Source organism: Macaca thibetana, chromosome 2, assembly GCF_024542745.1.
Source record: "Macaca thibetana thibetana isolate TM-01 chromosome 2, ASM2454274v1, whole genome shotgun sequence".
NCBI classification, from domain to species: Eukaryota; Metazoa; Chordata; class Mammalia; order Primates; family Cercopithecidae; genus Macaca; species Macaca thibetana.
Window position 1 is genome coordinate 92,922,380 of NC_065579.1, and position 19,801 is coordinate 92,942,180.

At 39.9% G+C, this 19,801-nt stretch overlaps 1 protein-coding gene across 1 annotated transcript in view; it reads right to left on the minus strand.

Annotated features, from left to right (window-relative positions):
- Positions 1–498: 498 nt before the first annotated feature.
- SCN11A (sodium voltage-gated channel alpha subunit 11) overlaps positions 499–19,801 on the minus strand; it is a 107,504-nt gene continuing 88,201 nt past the window's right edge. Inside the window, 3 exon segments of the mRNA XM_050778352.1 lie at positions 499–1,683; positions 1,686–1,928; positions 4,980–5,250. Of these exon segments, the coding sequence (XP_050634309.1) occupies positions 881–1,683; positions 1,686–1,928; positions 4,980–5,250 (1,317 nt within the window). The 3' untranslated portion in view covers positions 499–880.

Here is a 19,801-nt window from a genome sequence, read left to right on the forward strand (position 1 = left end):
TGAGCCACCGCGCCCGGCCTATGCCTCTAGGTCTTAAACAAACCCAAAATAATTAATGTTGATAAAAAAATCTGCAATAAGCTATTCATTTATTGGCAAGTTTTGAATTTTCATTTAGCATGCAAAAGAGCTACAGGTGATAAACCACATACTTGCATCAGGAAAATATCAAACAAAAATGATGTACCTAGAAACATAGAAAATACAACTTAAAATTTTAATGTGTTTTTTGTGTCTTATTCTTTTTTATTTAGATATAATTTGAACCATGTTTCAACCATGTTTCTTTTTTTTTCCTTTTTTTTTTTTTTGTTTTTCTTTTGAGACAGAGTCTCACTCTGTCACCAGGCTGGAGTGCAGCAGCACGATCTTGACTCACTGCAACCTCCATCTCCCAGGTCTAAGCGATTCTCCTGCCTCAGCCTCCCGAGTAGCTGGGAGTACAGGTGCACGCCACCATGTCCAGCTAATTTTTGTATTTTTTGGAAGAGATGGGGTTTCACCATGTTGGCCAGGATGGTCTCAATCTCTTGGCCTCATGATCTGCTCGCTTCAGCGTCTCAAAGTGCTGGGATTACAGGTATGAGACACTGCGCCCGGCCTGAACTATTCCAATCCTAACATTGGTATGTCCTTTTACAGTCCTTCCTGGTGTCTTCTTCCTTATTAACATAGTACCAGTGGTTGTCAGGCAGCTTTATCTTATATCTCTGTATCATTTAAAATGAAATTGAAATATCACTTCTTTTAGCCAGAAAAGAAAATGGAATGGCTAATTTGGTGAATCCACTACCTGTTCATACACTAAGTTGCCGACCCCTGGAGCTCAGAGGCTGGAGGCAAGGCTGTGAAGCTGTGAGGTAAGCGTGGAGGTGACGGCTCAGTCATAGTGGACCTTGCCCTTGACCACCCCAAAGCTAGGTAAGTCTCCATTGCAAAGAGTCTGGAGTGGTGAATGAGGCCTGTTTTCCAAGTCACTTTGGTCACCTTGGTCACCCTTGGTCACCTTCATCATGTACTTTCGAAAGGCCTTTTGAATAACTGCAGCACATCTTTCCTCTTCCTTTCTCTTGGTGGTGGTGACTATGGGTTCATACAACTTCTTGAGAGGATTGGTTTCCATGAACTTCTCTTCCATCATTGCTTTCATGCTATCCAGGCCATCAGACCCACCAAGTACCCTAGCGGTGAAGGCGAAAAGAATATCCATGCAGTGGAGGCGATCTCCACTCACCATGGGCAAGTCCATTACTAGAAATTGATATTTATTTGGCTTTGCCACACGCAAAGGCTCAGGCAAGGCATCAGCAAAGTCAGAAAGGGCAGAATATTCGATAAATTGTGTTGCTTCTGGGTCAAACTTTTCCCACACTTCATAAAATATGTCAAAGTCATCTTCACCCAAAGGGTCCTCACTTTCTTCAGTGGCTGTATTGAAGTTCTCTAAAATCACAGCAATGTACATGTTGACAACAATGAGAAAGGAGATGATAATGTAACTGACAAAGTAGGATGTGGCTATGCCAGGGAGGTGGCAGTTTTCTGAGGAGGAGTTACATGATTCTTTTGATCGCAGCATGGGGCTGAGCAGGGAATCCCAACCTGCTGATGTGCTTATCTGGAAGAGACAGAGCATGCTTCCGGCAAAAGTCTCGAAGTTGAATATATCATCAATTCCAGACCTGGATTCACTTTGGAAAACCAGTTCATACCCAAAATGGCATAGATAAACATAATCAGAAAGAGTAGAAGACCAATGTTGAACAGAGAAGGGAGCGACATCATCAGAGCAAAGAGGAGAGTCCTGATTCCTCGTGCAGCCCGGACAAGCCTCAGGATTCGGCCAATCCGAGCCAAGCGGACAATTCTGAAGAGCGTTGGAGGGAAAGGAATGTACTCCTGACTTTCCAAGGTAGAAATCATTGTACCTCAGAAGAAGGAGAAAAGTCAATGAGTTTCCAGAAGGCACACTGGTTTCAGCTCCAGCCTGTCTCCTGCCTCAGAATCCTACGGGGGCCAACTTTTTATCAACACTTTGTAGCTCATGTACAAAACTAAGAATTTCTTTTACCACTATCAGGGAAAATACTTATCTGTGTCTTAATTCAGAAAATAAGTTTCCAAGGGCCATACAATTTTAGATGGGATCGGATGTCTAAAATATTAGAGACAACTAAGGAAAGGAATGCAGTTTATGAAAGCCTATTTTGTGAGTTATGTACTTGAAGTGTATTATCTATGTTGGGTTTTTAAAGCCACTCAGGAAGAATAAATACAACAGGTTTCCATATGTATTGAATATATAGAATATAGAATGTAAAACAGATAAACTACAGCTTGAGTCTTTTAGACTAGAGTGCAAGGAGAGATTTCTGCTACAGAAGGTTGCCTTGAGCCTGAGCTGCCAGTGGAAATTGTAGAATCCCCAATCCCAAAGTTCCTTAAAAGGGACAGGTCCTTATTTGTGTAGAAGAATTTAAATACAGCCCTACTACAGGTGAGGACAGTTTATCTGCTGAAAGAGCCACAGTGTATGTAGGGCTCGAGGGAAATGGTAGCATTGGAATGCCCAACTTTAGGCTGAAGCTGCCTATGGATTGTTCTTATTTGTCATCCTCATTCCAAGGACTTCTGAGACCCAAACTCAAAAAGCTCAAGGGAACACAATTTGGAGATACTTTCTCTGTTGCTGCAAACCCCATAAATGTCATTTCAAAGGTTTGATCAAAGCAGCTGAATATGTGACCTAAAATGTTGCCCTGTTCTTCCATTGTCTGCTCTGCAGGCAAGTGATGCAAGGATTTAAGACAACTCACATTTTGGCCTAAACATTATAGAATGGTTGGAACATACTTGCCTTGTGTAGACATGGCTTTGTTCTTGCTTTGAGAGTCTTCTAGGGTCGTTAGGGGTCATGGGCAGTCTTTGAGTGCCGATGACCCTAATGACCTTGAGTGTCCTCTAAGGTCACTAGGGGTCTATTAGGGGTTATGGGCAGCAGAACGCTTTGCTGTCACCTAATGACTAAAGAGAGCTAGTTGATTATATACTTCACTGACTCCTCAATTGTGCCAAAGAAGTTTAATTCATACCTTAATTGGGAAGTCAACCCGGAAAGATGTAAAATTTATTAAGTGCCAATTCAGCAACAACTGGAGGAGGCCCATCATTTAAGATTTACCTCCTCTATGAATATTTCTTGGGCTGATCAAGCTCATAGTAATCTGTTCTTTCTCTGAGCTCATTTCTGCTTTGCACCATGTGATATGGTGTTCAATTAATTTCCCTATCTTTTTTTGGCACTTTAAGATGAGTAAGCCGTAATACCTCAACTATATTGTTAACTCCTAGAGAGAGATTCATTTCAACTCACATTCATTTTGCATTTCTCCAAAAACTTAGGAAAGAGCTTGGAAAAGTATTGAGGCTAAGCGTTGGACAGCAGAAACATTGGCAAAGGCATATAAAACTCTGTCCACATTAGTGAGTAAGATTAATATATGGATTAATCCGACTGCTGAGTATTATCTGGCTTAATATGTGGATTTTCTCATCCACTGGAGCAAATGCCAGACAGCATGTATAACTGCAATTGCTTAGCAGTTGTTCAAAGGACAAAAGTCAGAAACATTTTAACAAACTGCATGATGCTTGGCATTGCATGGAAGGAACTTTGGAATGAATGAGCTGCTCTTTACTCATCAGAGGAAGGGCTCTCTGAGTTCTTAGAGGGCCTGCCCCAGACATCCGACCACCAATTTTTTTTTTTTTTTTTTTTTTTTTTTTTGCTGCTGTCAGTTTCACCAGGACTTGTGATTGGAACTGACTAATAAAAATTAAAGGTCTACTTAACTGTAAACTCATGGAATAATCTATTGCTAAGCTTTATCTACATTAACATCATGGCTTAAAAACCAGAAAACACTATGAACTGTAGCATATTTGTTGTTGTTCTCTGAAACATCTGCATTGCTGCAGTAGCATTAGGAACCAAAATATCGTAATCCAATATATCTGTTTGATGCATTCTTTCTGAGATCGCACAAAAGCGTCCACTTGGAAAATCAGTTTTCTTTGTCTTCATTGCGTTTTGAACTATGAGAAGGCCTCCTGGACAGTTTTACATAATTATAAAAAGTTAACAATTTAATTAAAACCAAACTTCAAACACCCAGAGTAAGCACTTATGATTTAGCCATGAATAATTTAATTTTAAAGATGATGTGTGTATGTGTGTGTTTTATAAGAAGGTGTATGGCAATAACCTTCTTTCTTTTGTATTCTTTTATAAACCTTTTAGTTAACCCTGTCTGTGATTAGGAAAAATATACTGATTAGAGAATGAGGCTGGTTAGTAAATGGGATCAAAGAATCTGAGACAAGCATAGTTCACACTATGGTTTAAGTTAACACGGGATATAGAATAGAAAAAAAAGCTTTGATTGTCTGAATGATATACTCTTGGAAGCCCAATCTAGAGTGGGCCATGGGGCCTTGAATAGGGGTTGAAAGGGGGCACAGCAGTGCCACAGGGGCACAATAATTGTGATCTGGCATCCATGTGGATTTTAAACAAAGGAAAAACATGGGCAGTAAATCCTTAAAACTATAAAATGCTCACAGGGCTTATAGTTGCACAGGAAAGGTGGAACTTTGACTCAATTATCTGAATAAATTAGGTTACCACCCCAAAAACTTCTGAGTCATTTTAATTTTGTCTATTTCCATTGAGTACATTATCTGCATAATTATTTAACTCTATCTCAGTTGTGTAGCGAGTTCAGGGAATGGAAATTACTCTCTATCTTCTAGCAACTTCCCAGTAGAGAATGGCATTAGTAACCCTGTCTATTCTTTCAGAAACTACACTAGGCCCAGTTTTCTACTTTGTGGATAGTTTGAACAAACTTCAAAAAATAGTAAGATTTACAAACTTACTTCTGGTTCTTAAAGCCCCTCTGACTGCTGATTTTACTTACTAACAATAGAAATAAGCACGACCACAGAGTCAAATAAATTCCAGCCATTGGTGAAGTAGTATTGCCTCAAAGCGAAGATTTTGATGAGACATTCTAATGTAAAGATGACCACAAAGACCCAGTTGAGATGGTCAAGGGTGGATTTCACAGCTTTGGATTGGTCGTATGATTCAGCCATCATGCTAATCATGTTTAGGATAATGAGACTTATGATGATGATGTCAAAGATCTGGCTTGTGACTACGTCGAACACAAGACCTTGACATTTGTTCTGAGAAAAAAAAAGAAATTATAAATCATTTTGAATGCAAGAATAAAATTATGTACAATAAAAAACAACATAAATACAACAGAATTTGTTTTTCCTTACAATTGAAGCACTTCCTTGAAAAATATACAGACCCTTTTCAAAGGGCAAGAAATTCCTATATATCCCCAGTGTTGCCTTATATATTTTCATTCAAATGTAATTAGTAACTGGTTTTAAGTGCTTAGGCTTATAGCTTTAAAACAAAAAATATTAAAACATTTAATATTAAAATATTTTTTAAAACAAAAAATATTAAAAAGTCTTAGTAACAAAATAACTGATGTGATTGATGATGTGCTTTGCTGAAATAAAACAGTGCATGTTGGATTTAATAATAAAAAGATGAATCTTGGTCTATATTTTATCTCTTTCTGTATTCTTACTTCAACAATATTAGTGCAGAGAATACCTGCTCACATGAGTATGTTGGAAAAAATGGAATTAATATCTTCAATGCTCCTTTTACCAATTCAAATAATCAGAACTTAACCAAAATTCTGTATTCAAATAATTCTTCAATGCCAATTTAAAAATTCTTGTTCACTTAAAGATAAAGCTAATAGATGAGATTAGAATCCAATAATTACTAAAACTGAAAACAGAAAAAATTATTAATTTATATTACAATGGAGGGTGAATTTACATGCGGTTTGTATATAGATGGCTATACTGCCCAAAAAGTGTGTATATGGTGATTGGTCTGGCACAGGTTCTAACTCAAGTTGCATGCCAAGTCTACCATATGTGGTGAAATTACTCAATTATTCCATGATTTTCTTTAATACAACTGCTGTGAAGCACTACTTAGTTCTTCACTTAGTGGAAAACTATTCCTAACTACAAACTCAGAAATTGACATTTTACAGCATTCTTGACTATACGTTGGTACACATACAATCTGTGTACATATTATTTTATATTATTATCATTTAATCAAACTGGCTACATTATTATCTTTAGAGAACTCATATACCCCTAAGAATACATCTTTAGACACCCTAGGGATCTGTTATGTAACCCAGGCAAAGATGATGTTGGCTTGTGGTGGTGACAGCAGATAAAGATAAAAGCATGTATGTTTAAGAGCTAATGTGAGGTAGAAGCAAGAACTGTCAGAGAATTCAAATGTAGTGGGGCTTTGGGAAAGTTAAGATTGAGAATATAGTTTCTGGTTGATGAAACCATTTAACCAGCCAGAGAGCAGAGGATGAGGAATATTAAAAGGAGATGGTGAGATCTGACCTGAGCATGTTGAGTTCAGGTGCCAGTGGGGGATCCAAGGGCAATGGCAGGTAGAAGTATGAGTTTGGAAGCTACAATACAGATGGCATTAATACTGATATGAATTAAAACCACAGGAGTGAATTATACATCATTCGGGGAGAGCAAGGGCAATGAGAGGAAGGAGGGTAGGGACAACACTGGAAGACACTACATTTCCATTGCGACTTTCAAGCCATGCGCTGGGAGCCCCAAAGCTTTTATCAAAGAGCCAGAAGACACTAGAAAGTCAAGTGCCTTTCCTATTTGAGCATGAATTTGGAAGTCAGAAAGGAGCTGGAGAAAAGACACTTTCAAGGATGCACTCCAGGGAAGTGGAATGAAGGCCAAAAAGAAATATGAGGGAGGGTAAGTATTGGTTTTATAGTTAACTCTAACATCAAGACAAATAGAGAAGATTAAGAGCATAAATTACCTAAAGTGTTGGACTACCTAAAGTGTTGGATGATCGAAAAAGCATTCTACATCACTTCAGAACGTATAGTGACTCCTATACCTCAGTATGAATTTTTTTTTTTTTTTTTTTTTTTTGAGACGGAGTCTGGCTCTGTCACCCAGGCTGGAGTGCAGTGGCGTGATCTCGGCTCACTGCAAGCTCCGCCTCCCGGGTTTACGCCATTTTTTAACCAAGAAATACAGTCACCTCGCCCCTGTGTATTTTTTAGTAGAGACGGGTTTCACCGTGTTAGAGGATGGTCTCGATCTCCTGACCTCGTGATCAGAAGTGTGATTACAGGCAACCGCCCCTTGTATGAATTTTTCTAAATCACCCTGTGGTTTCAAAGAAATCAAAAGAAATGCATCTGGGAAATGAAATGCTTAGGCTAAAACAGCTATGTTTTCCTCCTATGCAATTGCTATTCATTTGTTTTAAGGGTCAAAAGCTAATATTTGGATTTTAGAGATGGAAAAAAAAATCTCTGGGGAGATTAAGTTGTGGGTCAATGGCTAACTGTTGAAGTCTAAGCCCAGACTCAGGGACTTCTGGTGATATGATGTTGGATTTATCTCATGCGGCACTACTCTCTGGAATGTAAAAGTCAAGATAAACATGCAGTGTTAAGTGGTGAGATTGTGTTTTATTACCAGAATCATTCATTGAAGGCTTGATTCATGAGTTGCAGCTACACAGGGAGAGCTGTGACTTTGCACCTACTCCCAGATAAGCCATGTGAAAAACATGCTATAAAAGATGGTTAAGGAATGGAGGTGACAGCTTTCCTATACTAACATAGTCTGCACCCACTTTCAGTTCATCTTTTGCAGCCTAGCATACTCTGTGCAGTGCATCTATGTTGTAACAACTCCTGTTTGGCTGTGTGCTGCGTTGCTTGAAATACACTGATAAATATGTGGGAACATATTGTGTCTTGTGACTCTTTTAGTTAATGCCAAACCCAAGACCAACTGGTAATGAATCAGTGGTTGTATTGCATGCATATGTGAAGAAAAATTCTCTTTTCTTGTTGTTGGCTCAAGTTCAAGTAAGAACTTTAAAGTGAAATTAGTACTAGAAAGTGAGATTGGTATTTAAAAACTAGATTCATTTAGGTAAACTGAAGTCCCATAAACCGTTGGTGGTATTTAAAAACTAGATTCAATTTAGGTAAACTGAAGTCCCATACACCGTTGGCAGGTTAAACCTCCCCAAATAAAATTTTATCATTAACCCTGTGATCAAAAATCTCTCACTACGTAAAAGACAAATTCTAAATTCTTGGCCCTGACATTCATTGACATTTTTAGTGCATCACAAATACTTCATTTTAGTGTGATGGACTCTGTTTGTGCCTTAAAGCATATTTTTTATTCAATAAATAATTACTGAGAACACATTTTATGCCAAGTTCTATTCTGAGTGCTGAGAATAACAGTGGGTGAACTGCATTCATTATTTGGGATCTCATGTTCAAATGGGAATTTCCAAATTATCTACATGCTTCAGATTGCAAGCCCCTCTTTCATACTGCTTTCCCTGACTTTTCAGCCTCCACTGACCTGCTCAGGTTTGGAGCTTTCAAACTTACTTGTCAGAGCTACCAACTTTGTTGTGCCTGTTGTACTACTTTATAATCCAATGCTCTCAAGTATGTATACAACATCTCAGCTCCTCAGTTAGACTGTAAGCACAGAGCTGCCCTGGATGCTGCTTCTATCTTGTCCCATAGTACCTGACAAAGCAGGATTCATAGAGAGCAGGGATCAGCAAACCATGGCCTATAGGACAAATCCAGTGACCTATGTGTTATTGTACAGCCCATGAGCTCAGAATGGGTTTTACATTTTTAAATGTTTGGTGAAACAAAAATCAAAAGAAGAATAAAATTTTGTGACATATGATAATTATATAAAATCCAAATTTTCATGTACCTACATAAAAACTTGTGTTGTAATACAGGCATGTTCATTTCTTCTATATTGTTTATGGCTGCTTCTGTGCCACAGTGGCAGAGTTGAGTACTATGACAGAGACAAATAGCCAGCAAAGACTAAAATATTTACTATCTGTGTCTTTAAGGAAAAGTCTGTCAATCCCTGATATACAAAGTTTGTCATAAATACTTGTAAAGTGGAAGTAAGTATACACGACCTTAACCTCACACTAAAAAAAAACTAGTAAAAAGTGTTATAAGTACATTTTAAACTGGTCAAAATTGAAAAAAGCAAAAACGGGAAGACGGGCAGACAGGCGGCAAGGCTAACGTGCATCTCCCACCTGGATGGAGAGAACAGTGTGTGGAGACTCACACTGTGGACTTTTGCTTCAAGAACCATCGCAGGAACGTAACAAGAAAACCAGAAGAATTCACAGATCCTTTGAAAGAAGCGACACGCGACTGCAGACTGCACAGGACAGGTGAAAAGCAGTGAGTTCCCAAAGTGTGAGTGAGAGGGGGGAAAACCTGCCTCCGAACACACATCCCCACTGGGGAATCTGAAAATCCAGATCACGAGAGAAGGATGTAACCTTACCTAGAGCTGAAATGAATTCAGGGAGCTGCATGAAGTGCAAAAGTAGAAGCAGCAGCAGGAACCTTGAAGGCACTCCCAGTCTCCAGCTTGAGCCCTGGAATGCCATTCCTGACTGTATCTCACAGAGGCCTTCTGAGAAGGCAGACAGACAAATAAAGGAGGGACCATAGGGTGAAAGAAACTTCCAATTAGATTTTGTGATAATTTCGACTGGGCACAAACTTCCTTGAGCAGAATCCAGGGGGCTAACGGGAATTGCTCCAGATACAAGTGCATGAGCTGCTGACATCGTGGGCAGACAGGGAGGGATGTGCCCTGAAAGCCATTCTTGCTTTGTCAGCAGGGAAACTTATGGCCTGGGGCAGGTCTGAGATCCCTGCATAGGCTGCCAGGATCTAAACTTCATGCAGTTAGTAGGGCACTGCAGGAGCAAGACCAGCCTCACTAACTGTGTGGGAGCTGGGCAAGGCCTTTCACTACTCACTATTCCCCACTTCCCTGGTGAACTATACTGCACAGCAGAGGTAGCCATAATCCCCTCTGGAACATAACCCCATTGGCCTGAGGACCACCTCCTCATCCCCCACAGTGGTTATGGCAAGCCCCATTCAAGGACAGTCTGCACTTGGACTTGCCTAACCCTGCCCCCACCTGACGGTTTTTCTCTACCTGTCCTGGTAGCTGCACACAAAAAACATAAACCCTTACGACTCTGCCCATCACCTGAAAAGTCAGAATACTTCCCCTGGCCAACTTAGGGCAAGCATATATCCCACTGCTAATAGTATGGCTGGTGCTCTCTTGAAAGCACCACCTCCTGGCTGGAGGTCAACCAACTCAGGACGTGACTGCAATTCATGACAGAATAGCCCTGATCCCAGGAAGGGGAAGACGACAGCTAATTCTACTGCCTGCAACATCCTGGCTAACCAGAGGTCCTGAGTCTGTCCACGTGACAACTTCACTGCTAGTATAACCAGCATTCGAGAAAGCCAGCATACTAACTGTATCTACAACCAAGGACTGTCAGAGTCTACTTCACTCTCCTGCCACTTCCACCAGAGCAGGTGCTGGTATCCACACCTGGGAGACCTGAAAACAGATCATATCACAGGACTCTTTGCAAACACTCCCCAGCACCACCCCAGAGCCTGGTAGCCCTGCCAGGTGGCTAGACCCAAAAGAGCAGGAACAATCACTGCAGTCTGGCTTTCAGGAAGCCCCATCCCTAGGGAAGGGGGAGTGCACCACATCAGGGGATTACCCTGTGGGACAAAAGAATCTGAAGAGCAGGCCTTGAGTTCCAGATATTTCTGCTGGTGAGTAGTTTCTCACAGCAGAAACACAATTGCAGTGCTGGCACAGTAGGGAAAGTCTGCACCCCTATCCCAGTGGGCAGGTATCCTCTGTGATTGTGAAGGGCCTTGGAGAAGAGGTCCTTGTTTTCCCCTGGCACTCCACTGAGACACAGCTGGGGCTTCCCCCACAGGAACACAGTATGGAGGCATCAATAGACAGCCTGTCTGGAACAATCCAGGGTGAGTGTGGCCCCACAGAAGCAGCGCACTCCAGATTCAGGTCTGTGTGAGAGGCAGAGTCACAATTCCTCCCTATTTGGAACATCAACATTCCTACAGATGAAAAGAGGTGGCTGTCTGATCTGAAGAGCCAAAACACTGGGACAGGAGTGAGGCTATAAGGTGAATAGCTTTCTGGCTGACCTGGCAGAGGAGCTGAGGTAGCTTCTCCTCTTCACCCTGATAAAACAGCACATCTGAGAGCTCTCACAGCCACCATCATGGCTGGGACCTCAGCCCACTGTTGGATACTACATTTACCCACCTGCCTTAGCCATAGCCAGTGCCTACCTAGAAATACCTTCCCTATTGGCTTGAAGCCTGAATCAACTCAGTAAATAAAACACTGGGAGAAAATTACATAAATAAATAAAAATGTACACCATGAGAGAACCAGATAAGCTGCAAGAGATCCCTGCCATTCCAACCGCATAGGAGACAGTGAACTTGCCAGCACACTAAGACTATTACTACTACAACCAGCATCAGGGAAAGCCAGTGCACAATTGTGTCCAGAATTGGTGGGTTCTTGGTCTCACCGACTTCAAGAATGAAGCCGCAGACCCTCGCGGTGAGTGTTACAGTTCTTAAAGATGGTGTGTCCGGAGTTTGTTCCTTCTGATGTTCGGACATGTTTGGAGTTTCTTCCTTCTGGTGTGTTTGTGGTCTCGCTGGCTTCAGGAGTGAAGCAGCAGACCTTAGTGGTGAGTGTTACAGCTCTTAAGGCAGCATGTCAGGAGTTGTTCATTCCTCCCAGTGGGTTCGTGGTCTCGCTGGCCTTAGGAGTGAAGCTGCAGACCTTCCCGGTGAGTGTTACAGCTCAAAAAAGCAATGTGGACCCAAAGAGTGAGCGGCAACAAGATTTACTGCAAAGAGCAAAAGAACAAAGCTTCCACAGCGTGGAAGGGGACCCCAGCAAGTTTCCGCTATTGGCTCAGGCAGCCTGCTTTTATTCCCTTTTCTGGCCCCACCCATATCCTGCTGATTGGTCCATTTTACAGAGAGCTGATTGGTCCGTTTTGACAGGTTGTTGATTGGTGCATTTACAATCCCTGAGCTAGACACAGAGTGCTGATTGGTGCATTTACAATACTCTAGCTAGACATAAAAGTTAGCCAAGTCTTCACCAGATTAACTAGACACAGAGCACTGATTGGTGCATTTACAAACTTTGAGCTAGACACAGAGTGCTGATTGGTGCATTTACAATCTTCTAGCTAGACATAAAAGTTCTTCAAGTCCTCACCAAATTAACTAAACACAGAGTATTGATTGGTGTGTTCACAAACCTTGAGCTAGACACAGGGTGCTGACTGGTGTGTTTACAAACCTTGAGCTAGACACAGAGTGCTGATTGGTGCATTTACAATCCTTTAGCCAGACATAAAGGTTCTCCAAGTCCCCACTAGATTAGCTAGATACAGAATACTGATTGGTGTATTTACAAACCTTGAGCTAGATACAGGGTGCTGATTGGTGTGTTTACAATCCCAGAGCTAGACACACAGTGCTGATTGGTGTGTTTACAAACCTTTAGCTAGACACAGTGCTAGACAGAAAAGTTCTCCAAGTCCCCACTAGATTAGCTAGATACAGAGCACTGACTGGTGCATTTGCAAACCTTGAGCTAGACACAGGGTGCTGATTGGTGTGTTTACAAATCTTGAGCTAGACACAGAGTGCTGATTGGTGTATTTACACTCCCTTAGCTAGATATAAAGGTTCTCCAAGTCCCCACTAGACCTAGGAGCCCAGTCAGCTTCACCTAGTGGATCCTGCACCAGGGCCACAGGTGGAGCTGCCTGCCAGTCCTGTGCCATGTGCCCACACTCCTCAGCCCTTGGGCGGTTGATGGGACCCCGCACCATGGAACAGGGGGCAGTGCTCATAGGGGAGGCTGGGGCCATGCAGGAGCCCACGGTGGGGGGGAGGCTCGGGCATGGTGGGCTGTGGGTCCCGAGCCCTGCCCCATGGGGAGGCAGCTAAGGCCTGGTGAGAATTCGAGTGCAGTACCAGCAGGCCAGCACTACTTGGGGACCCAGCACACCCTCTGCAGCTGCTGGCTGGGGTGCTAAGCCCCTCACTGCCTGGGGCCGGCAGCGCCAGCCGGCCACTCCAAGTGTGGGGCCCACCGAGCCCATGCCTACCTGGAACTCGCACTGGCCCATAAGCACCTTGTGCAGCCTCGGTTCCCATCCGCACCTCTCCCTCCACACCTCCCCGCAAGCAGAGGGAGCCAGCTCCAGCCTTGGCCAGCCCAGAGAGGGGCTCCCACAGTGCAGCAGCAGGCTGAAGGGCTCCTCAAGCATGACCAGAGTGGGCACCAAGGCTGAGGAGGTGCCAAGAGCGAGGAAGGGCTGCCAGCACACTGTCACTTCTCACAATGACGCTCTATAACTAAGGATCTCATATACAGTCTTTACTCCTACAAGTACCAATAATCAAATTAGGCTAAAATACACACTGATGTTAAAGAGGGAAATATTTTAAATTAAAAAAAAATTTTTTTAAAAGGTCAATTAAAATTAAATCCAAGAACAATTTTAAGTAATAAAATAAGTAACAATTTTTCACCCAAGTGAAAAGGAACCAGAAAAGTAATTCTGGTAATATGACAAGACAGGGTTCTATAACACCTCCAAAAGATCATACTAGCTTCCCAGCAATGGATCTAAACCAAGAAGAAATCTCTGAATTTCCAGATAAAGAATTCAGAAGATTGATTATTCAGCTAATCAAGGAGATACCAAAGAAAGGTGAAAACCCAGTTAAAGAAATTTAAAAAACAATACAAGAGATGGATAAAAAATTTTTCCAGAGAAATAGATATCATAAAGAAAAAAATAGTCACAACTTCTGGAAGTGAAAGACACACCCAGGGAAATGCAAAATGCCATGCTAAGTTTCAACAATAGACTAGGACAAGTAGAAGAACTTTAGAGCTCAAAGACAAGGCTTTTGAATTAAAAACCAATCAGACAAAGACAAAGAAAAAGTTTAAAAAATGAATGAAGCCTCCAAGACATTTGGGATTATGTTAAATGGCTAAACCTAAGAATAACTGGTCTTCCTGATGAAGAAGAGATATCTAAAGTTCAGAAAACTTACTTGAAGAAATAATTGAGGAAAACTTTCCTGGCCTAATTAGAAATCTAGACAACCAAATAGGAAGCTCAAAAAACTTCTGGGAAGTTCATCAGAAAAAGATTATCACCTAGGAACATAGTCATCAAGTTATCCAAAGTCAAGATGAAGGAAAGAGTCAAGAGCTGTGAGACAAAAGAATTAGATAACCTATAAAGGAAAACCTATCAGATTAACAGTTAACTTCTCAGCAGAAACCTTACCAGCTGGAAGGAACTGGGGTCCTATCTTTAGCCTCCATAAACAACATAATTGTCAGCCAAGAATTTTGTATCCAGTGAAACTAAGCTTCATAAATGAGGGAAAGATAAAGTCTTTTTCAGACAAATAAATGCTGAGAGAATTCATCACCACCAAACCAACACTACAAGAAATGCAAAAAGGAATTCTAAATTATGAAACAAAACCTTGAAATACACCAAAACCAAACAAACAAAGCCTCCTTAAAGCATGGGGCCTATAAAACAGCAACATAATTTCAAAAAACTCAACAAAGTATTTAGGCAACAACTAACATGATGAATAGAACAGTAACTCACATCTCAATACTAATGTAGAATGTAAATGGCCTAAATGCTCCCTTTAAAAGATACAGAATTGTAGAATGGATACAAATCCACAAAGCAAGCATCTACTGTCTTCAAGAGACTCACCTAACACATAAGGACTCATACACTTAAGGTAAAGGGTGAAAAAAGATATTCCATGCAAATGGAAATGAAAAGTGAGCAAGAGTAGCTATTCTTGTATCAGACAAAATAGACTTTAAAGCAACAACAGTTAAAAAAGACAAAGAGGGACATTATATCATGATAAAATGATTAGTCCAACAGGAAAACATCACAGTCCTAAATATATATGCACCTAACACTGGAGCTCCCAAATTCATAAACAATCACTATTAGACCTAAGTAATGAGGCAACACAATAATAGTGGGAGACTTCAGTACTTCACCGACAGCACTAGACAGATAATCAAGACAGAAATTAAACAAAGAAACAATGGACTTAAACTATACCCTAGAACAAACGAAATTAACAGATATTTACAGAATATTCTACCCAACAACTGAAGAATATATTTTCTATTCATCAGCACACGGAGCATTCTCCAAGATAGAACATATGATAGATCACAAAGCAAGTCATAATAAATTTAAGAAAATCTAAATCATATCAAGTATCTTTCCAGACCACAGTGCAATAAAACTGGAAATTAACTCCAAAAGGAACCTTCAAAACTATACAAATACATGGAAATTAAACAATCTCCTCTTGAATGATCTTTAGGTTAACAACGAAATCAAGATGGAAATTTAAAAATTATTTGAACTTAAAGTATAATAATAATAAATAAATAAATAAATAAATAAATAAATAAAAATTATTTGAACTGAATGATAATAGTGACACAACTTATGAAAACCACTGAGATACAGTGAAAGTGGTGCTAAGAGGAAAGTGTATAGCATTAAATGCCTACATCACAATGTCTGAAAAAGCACTAACAGACAATCTAAGGTCAGATCTCAAGGAACCAGAGAAAGAAAAACAAGCCAAAGGCAAATCCAAACCCAGCAGAAGAAAATAAATAACAAAGATCAAGCAGAACTAAATGAAACTGAAACAAACAAAAAAATACAAAAGATAAATTAAACAAAAAGCTGGTTATTTGAAAAGACAAAAATGATAGACCTTTAGTGAGATTAACCAAGAAAAGAAGAAATATCAAAATAAGCTCAATTAAAAATGATACAGGAGATATTACAACTGATACCACAGAAATACAAAAGATCATTCAAGGCTACTACAAACACATACATGCACAAATTAGAAAATCCAGAGGAAATGGATAAATTCCTGGAAATATACAACCACCCTAGATTAAATCAGGAAGAAGTAGAAACTCTAAACAGACCAATAAAAAGTAGCAAGATTGAAACAGTAATAAAAAAGTTACCAACCTAAAAAAGTCCAGGACCAGATGGATCAACAGCTGAAATCTATCAGACATTTAAAGAAGAATTGGTACCAATCCTACTTATGGAACTGCATTTGCAAAATTATAACTGAGGAAATTATGATAGTGAAAGAGATCACACCTAACGGACTCCATCTGCTTCTAACCTTTAAGCTGTCCTTGTTCATTCCTGGGTATAGGCTGAACTAACTTTGGGAAGGAATTCAATTCATGGCTTGACTTTGAAACAAAATTGATAATAGATATTTCCCAAAAAGACCCCATCCTCTTGCCTGGGGACCAGGCTGCCTTTGCAGGACTAACAAATTAGCTACAAGATTAGAAATTAGGGTTTAGGGGTCGTGCAGCCTCTGGGATCCAAGAGTCTGAACCTCCTCAAATTGCTCCTGGAGATAACATCAGTATTGTAAAACCTAAGATCAGTGCTGGAGATATTTTGCAGACCCTGCACTGGATGGATCAGCTGACACCACCCAGACCCATAATCTGGCTCAACTGGCTCTGCCATTCCACCCAGGAACAGAAGACAGCAAGAAAATCTCACTTTGACCCCCTATGATTCCATATCAAACCTGACCAATTAGCACTCCCCATTTCCCTAGCCCCTACCCACCAAATTATCTTTAAAAACTCTGATCCCTGAATGCTCGGGGAGACTGATGTGAGTAATAATAAAACTCTCATCTCTCACACAGCCAGCTCTGTGTGAATTACTCTTTCTCCATTGCAATTCCTCCATCTTGATAAATTGGCTCTGACTAGGCAGAGGGCAAGGCTGGTTACACTGACACTAAAAGATAGAGAAAGAGGAACTCCTCCCTAAATCATTCTATGAAGCCAGTATCACCCTAATACCAAAACCAGGAAAGGACACAACAAAAAAGAAAACTACAGACCAACATCCCTGATGACGATAGGTGCAAAATACTCAACAAATACTAGCTAACTAAATCCAACTCAAAAAATACTAGCTAACTAAATCCAACAGCATATCAAAAAGAAAATCCACCATGATCAAGTGGGTTTTATACCAGGAATGCAGGGATGGTTTAACATACACAAGCCAATAAGTGTGATACATCACATAAACAGAATTAAAAACAAAAATTATATGATCATCTCAATAGACACAGAAAAAACATTTGACAATATCAGCATCTCTTTATGATAAAAAACCCTCAGCAAAATTGGCATAGAAGGAACATAGCACAAGGTAGTAAAAGCCATCTGTGACAAACCCACAGCCAACATCATACTGAACAGATAATGGTTGAAAGCATTCCCCATAACAAATGGGACAAGATAAGGATGCCCACTTTCACCACTTCTATTCAACATAGCACTGGAAGTCCTAGCCAGAGCAATCAGATAAGAGAAAGAAATAAAGAGCATTCAAATTGGAAAAGAGGAAGTCAAACTATTGCTGTTTGCCAAGGATATGACTGTATATTTAGAACACCCTAAAGACTCATCCAAAAAACTCCTAGATCTAATAAATGAATTCAGTAAAGTTTCAGGATACAAATTCAATGTACATAAATCAGTAGCACTGCTATACACCAACAACAACCAAGCTGAGAAACAAATCAAGAATTCAATGTATTTTACAACAGCTGCAGAAAAACATAAAATACTTACAAACATACCCAACCAAGGAGATGAAAGATCTCTACAGGGAAAACTACAAAACACTGCTGAAAAAAATCATTAATGACACAAACAAATGGAAACACATCCCCTGCTCATGGATAGGTAGAATTAACATTGTGAAAATGACCATACTGTTAAAAGCAATCTACAGACTCAATGCAATTCCCAACAAAATACCACCATCATCCTTCACAGGATTAGAAAAAAATTCTTGAAATTCATATGGAACCAAAAAAGAGCCTGCATAGCCAAAGCAAGACTAAGCAAAAACAACAAATCTGGAGGAATCACATTACTGGACTTTAAACTATACTACAAGGCCATAGTTACTGAAACAGAATGGTACTGGTATAAAAACAAGTATGTAGACCAGTGGAACAGAATAGAGAACCCTCCAAAAAAGCCAAATAGTTACAGCCAATTGATCTTTGGCAAAGCAAACAAACATAAATTGGGGGACGGGCACCCTATTCCACAAATTGTGTTGGGATAATTGGCAATTCACATGTAGAAGAATGAAGCTAGATCCTCATCTCTCACCTGGTACAAAAATTAACTCAAGATGGATCAGACTTAACTCTAAGACCTGAAACCATACAAATTCTAGAATATAACTCTTCCAGATATTGGCTTAGGCAAATAATTCATGACCGAGAACCCAAATGCAAATGCAACAAAAACAAAAATAAATAAATGAGACCTAATTAAACTAAAAATCTTCTGCATGGCAAAAGAAATAATCAGCAGAGTAAAGAGAAAACTCACCAAGTGGGAGAAAATATTCACACACTTTGCATCTGACAAAAGACTAATTTTCAGGATCTACGAGGAACTCAAAGGAATCATCAAGACAAAAACAATTCTATCCAAAAGTAGGCAAAGAACATAATCAGACAATTCTCAAAAAAAGATTTACATATGGCCAGGAAAACATAGAAAAAAAATGCTCAACATCACTAATTCTTAGGCAAATGTAAATTAAACCACAATGGGGTGCCACCTTACTTCTGCAAGAATGATCATAATTTAAAAAATCAAAAAAAAAAAATAGATGTTGGCATGGATGTGGTGAAAAGGAAACACTTTCACACTGTTAGTGGGAATGTAGACAAGTATAACCACCATAAAAACCAGTATGGAAATTTCTTAAAGATCCAAAAGGAGAACTACTATTCGATTAAGCAATCTCACTACTACGTACCTACCCAAAGGAAAATACGTTATTATATGAAAAATACAGTTACACCACGCTTGTAGCTGAACAATTCTCAATGGAAAAAATGTGAAACCAAGCTAAATGCCTGCCAACCAAAGAATAAATAGAGAAAATGTGGTATATCTACACCATGGAATACTAGTCAGCCATAAAAAGGAATGAAATAATGGCAATTGCAGCAACCTGGATGGAATTGGAGACCATTATTCTAAGTGAAGTAACTCAGGAATTGAAAATCAAGTGTTGTATTTTCTAACTTATAAGTGGGACCTAAGCTGTGAGGACATAAAGGCATGAGAATGATACAATGGACTTTGGGGAATCAAGGAGATGGGTGAGAAGAGGGTGAGGAATACAAGACTACACACTGGATACAGTGTGCACTGCTTGGGTGACATGTGCACCAAAATCTCAGAAATCACTACTAAAGAACTTAATGCATGGAACAAAAAAACCACCTGTTCCCCAAAAACTACTGAAATGAAATAAAATAAAACTGGTCAAAATTAAGTTCAAACAGACCACTAAGTTCATATGGTTGCAATAAGTATTTACTTAAGCACATATTGCCTGGCTCACTAAAAAATAAATTTAAGTTGTTGTCCAGGCTCTTACTTTTGAATCTGAGTATCTAATTTTCCTAAGTGTTTGAATATGTCTTGACTTCTGTTGAGTCCTTAATGCCTGCAA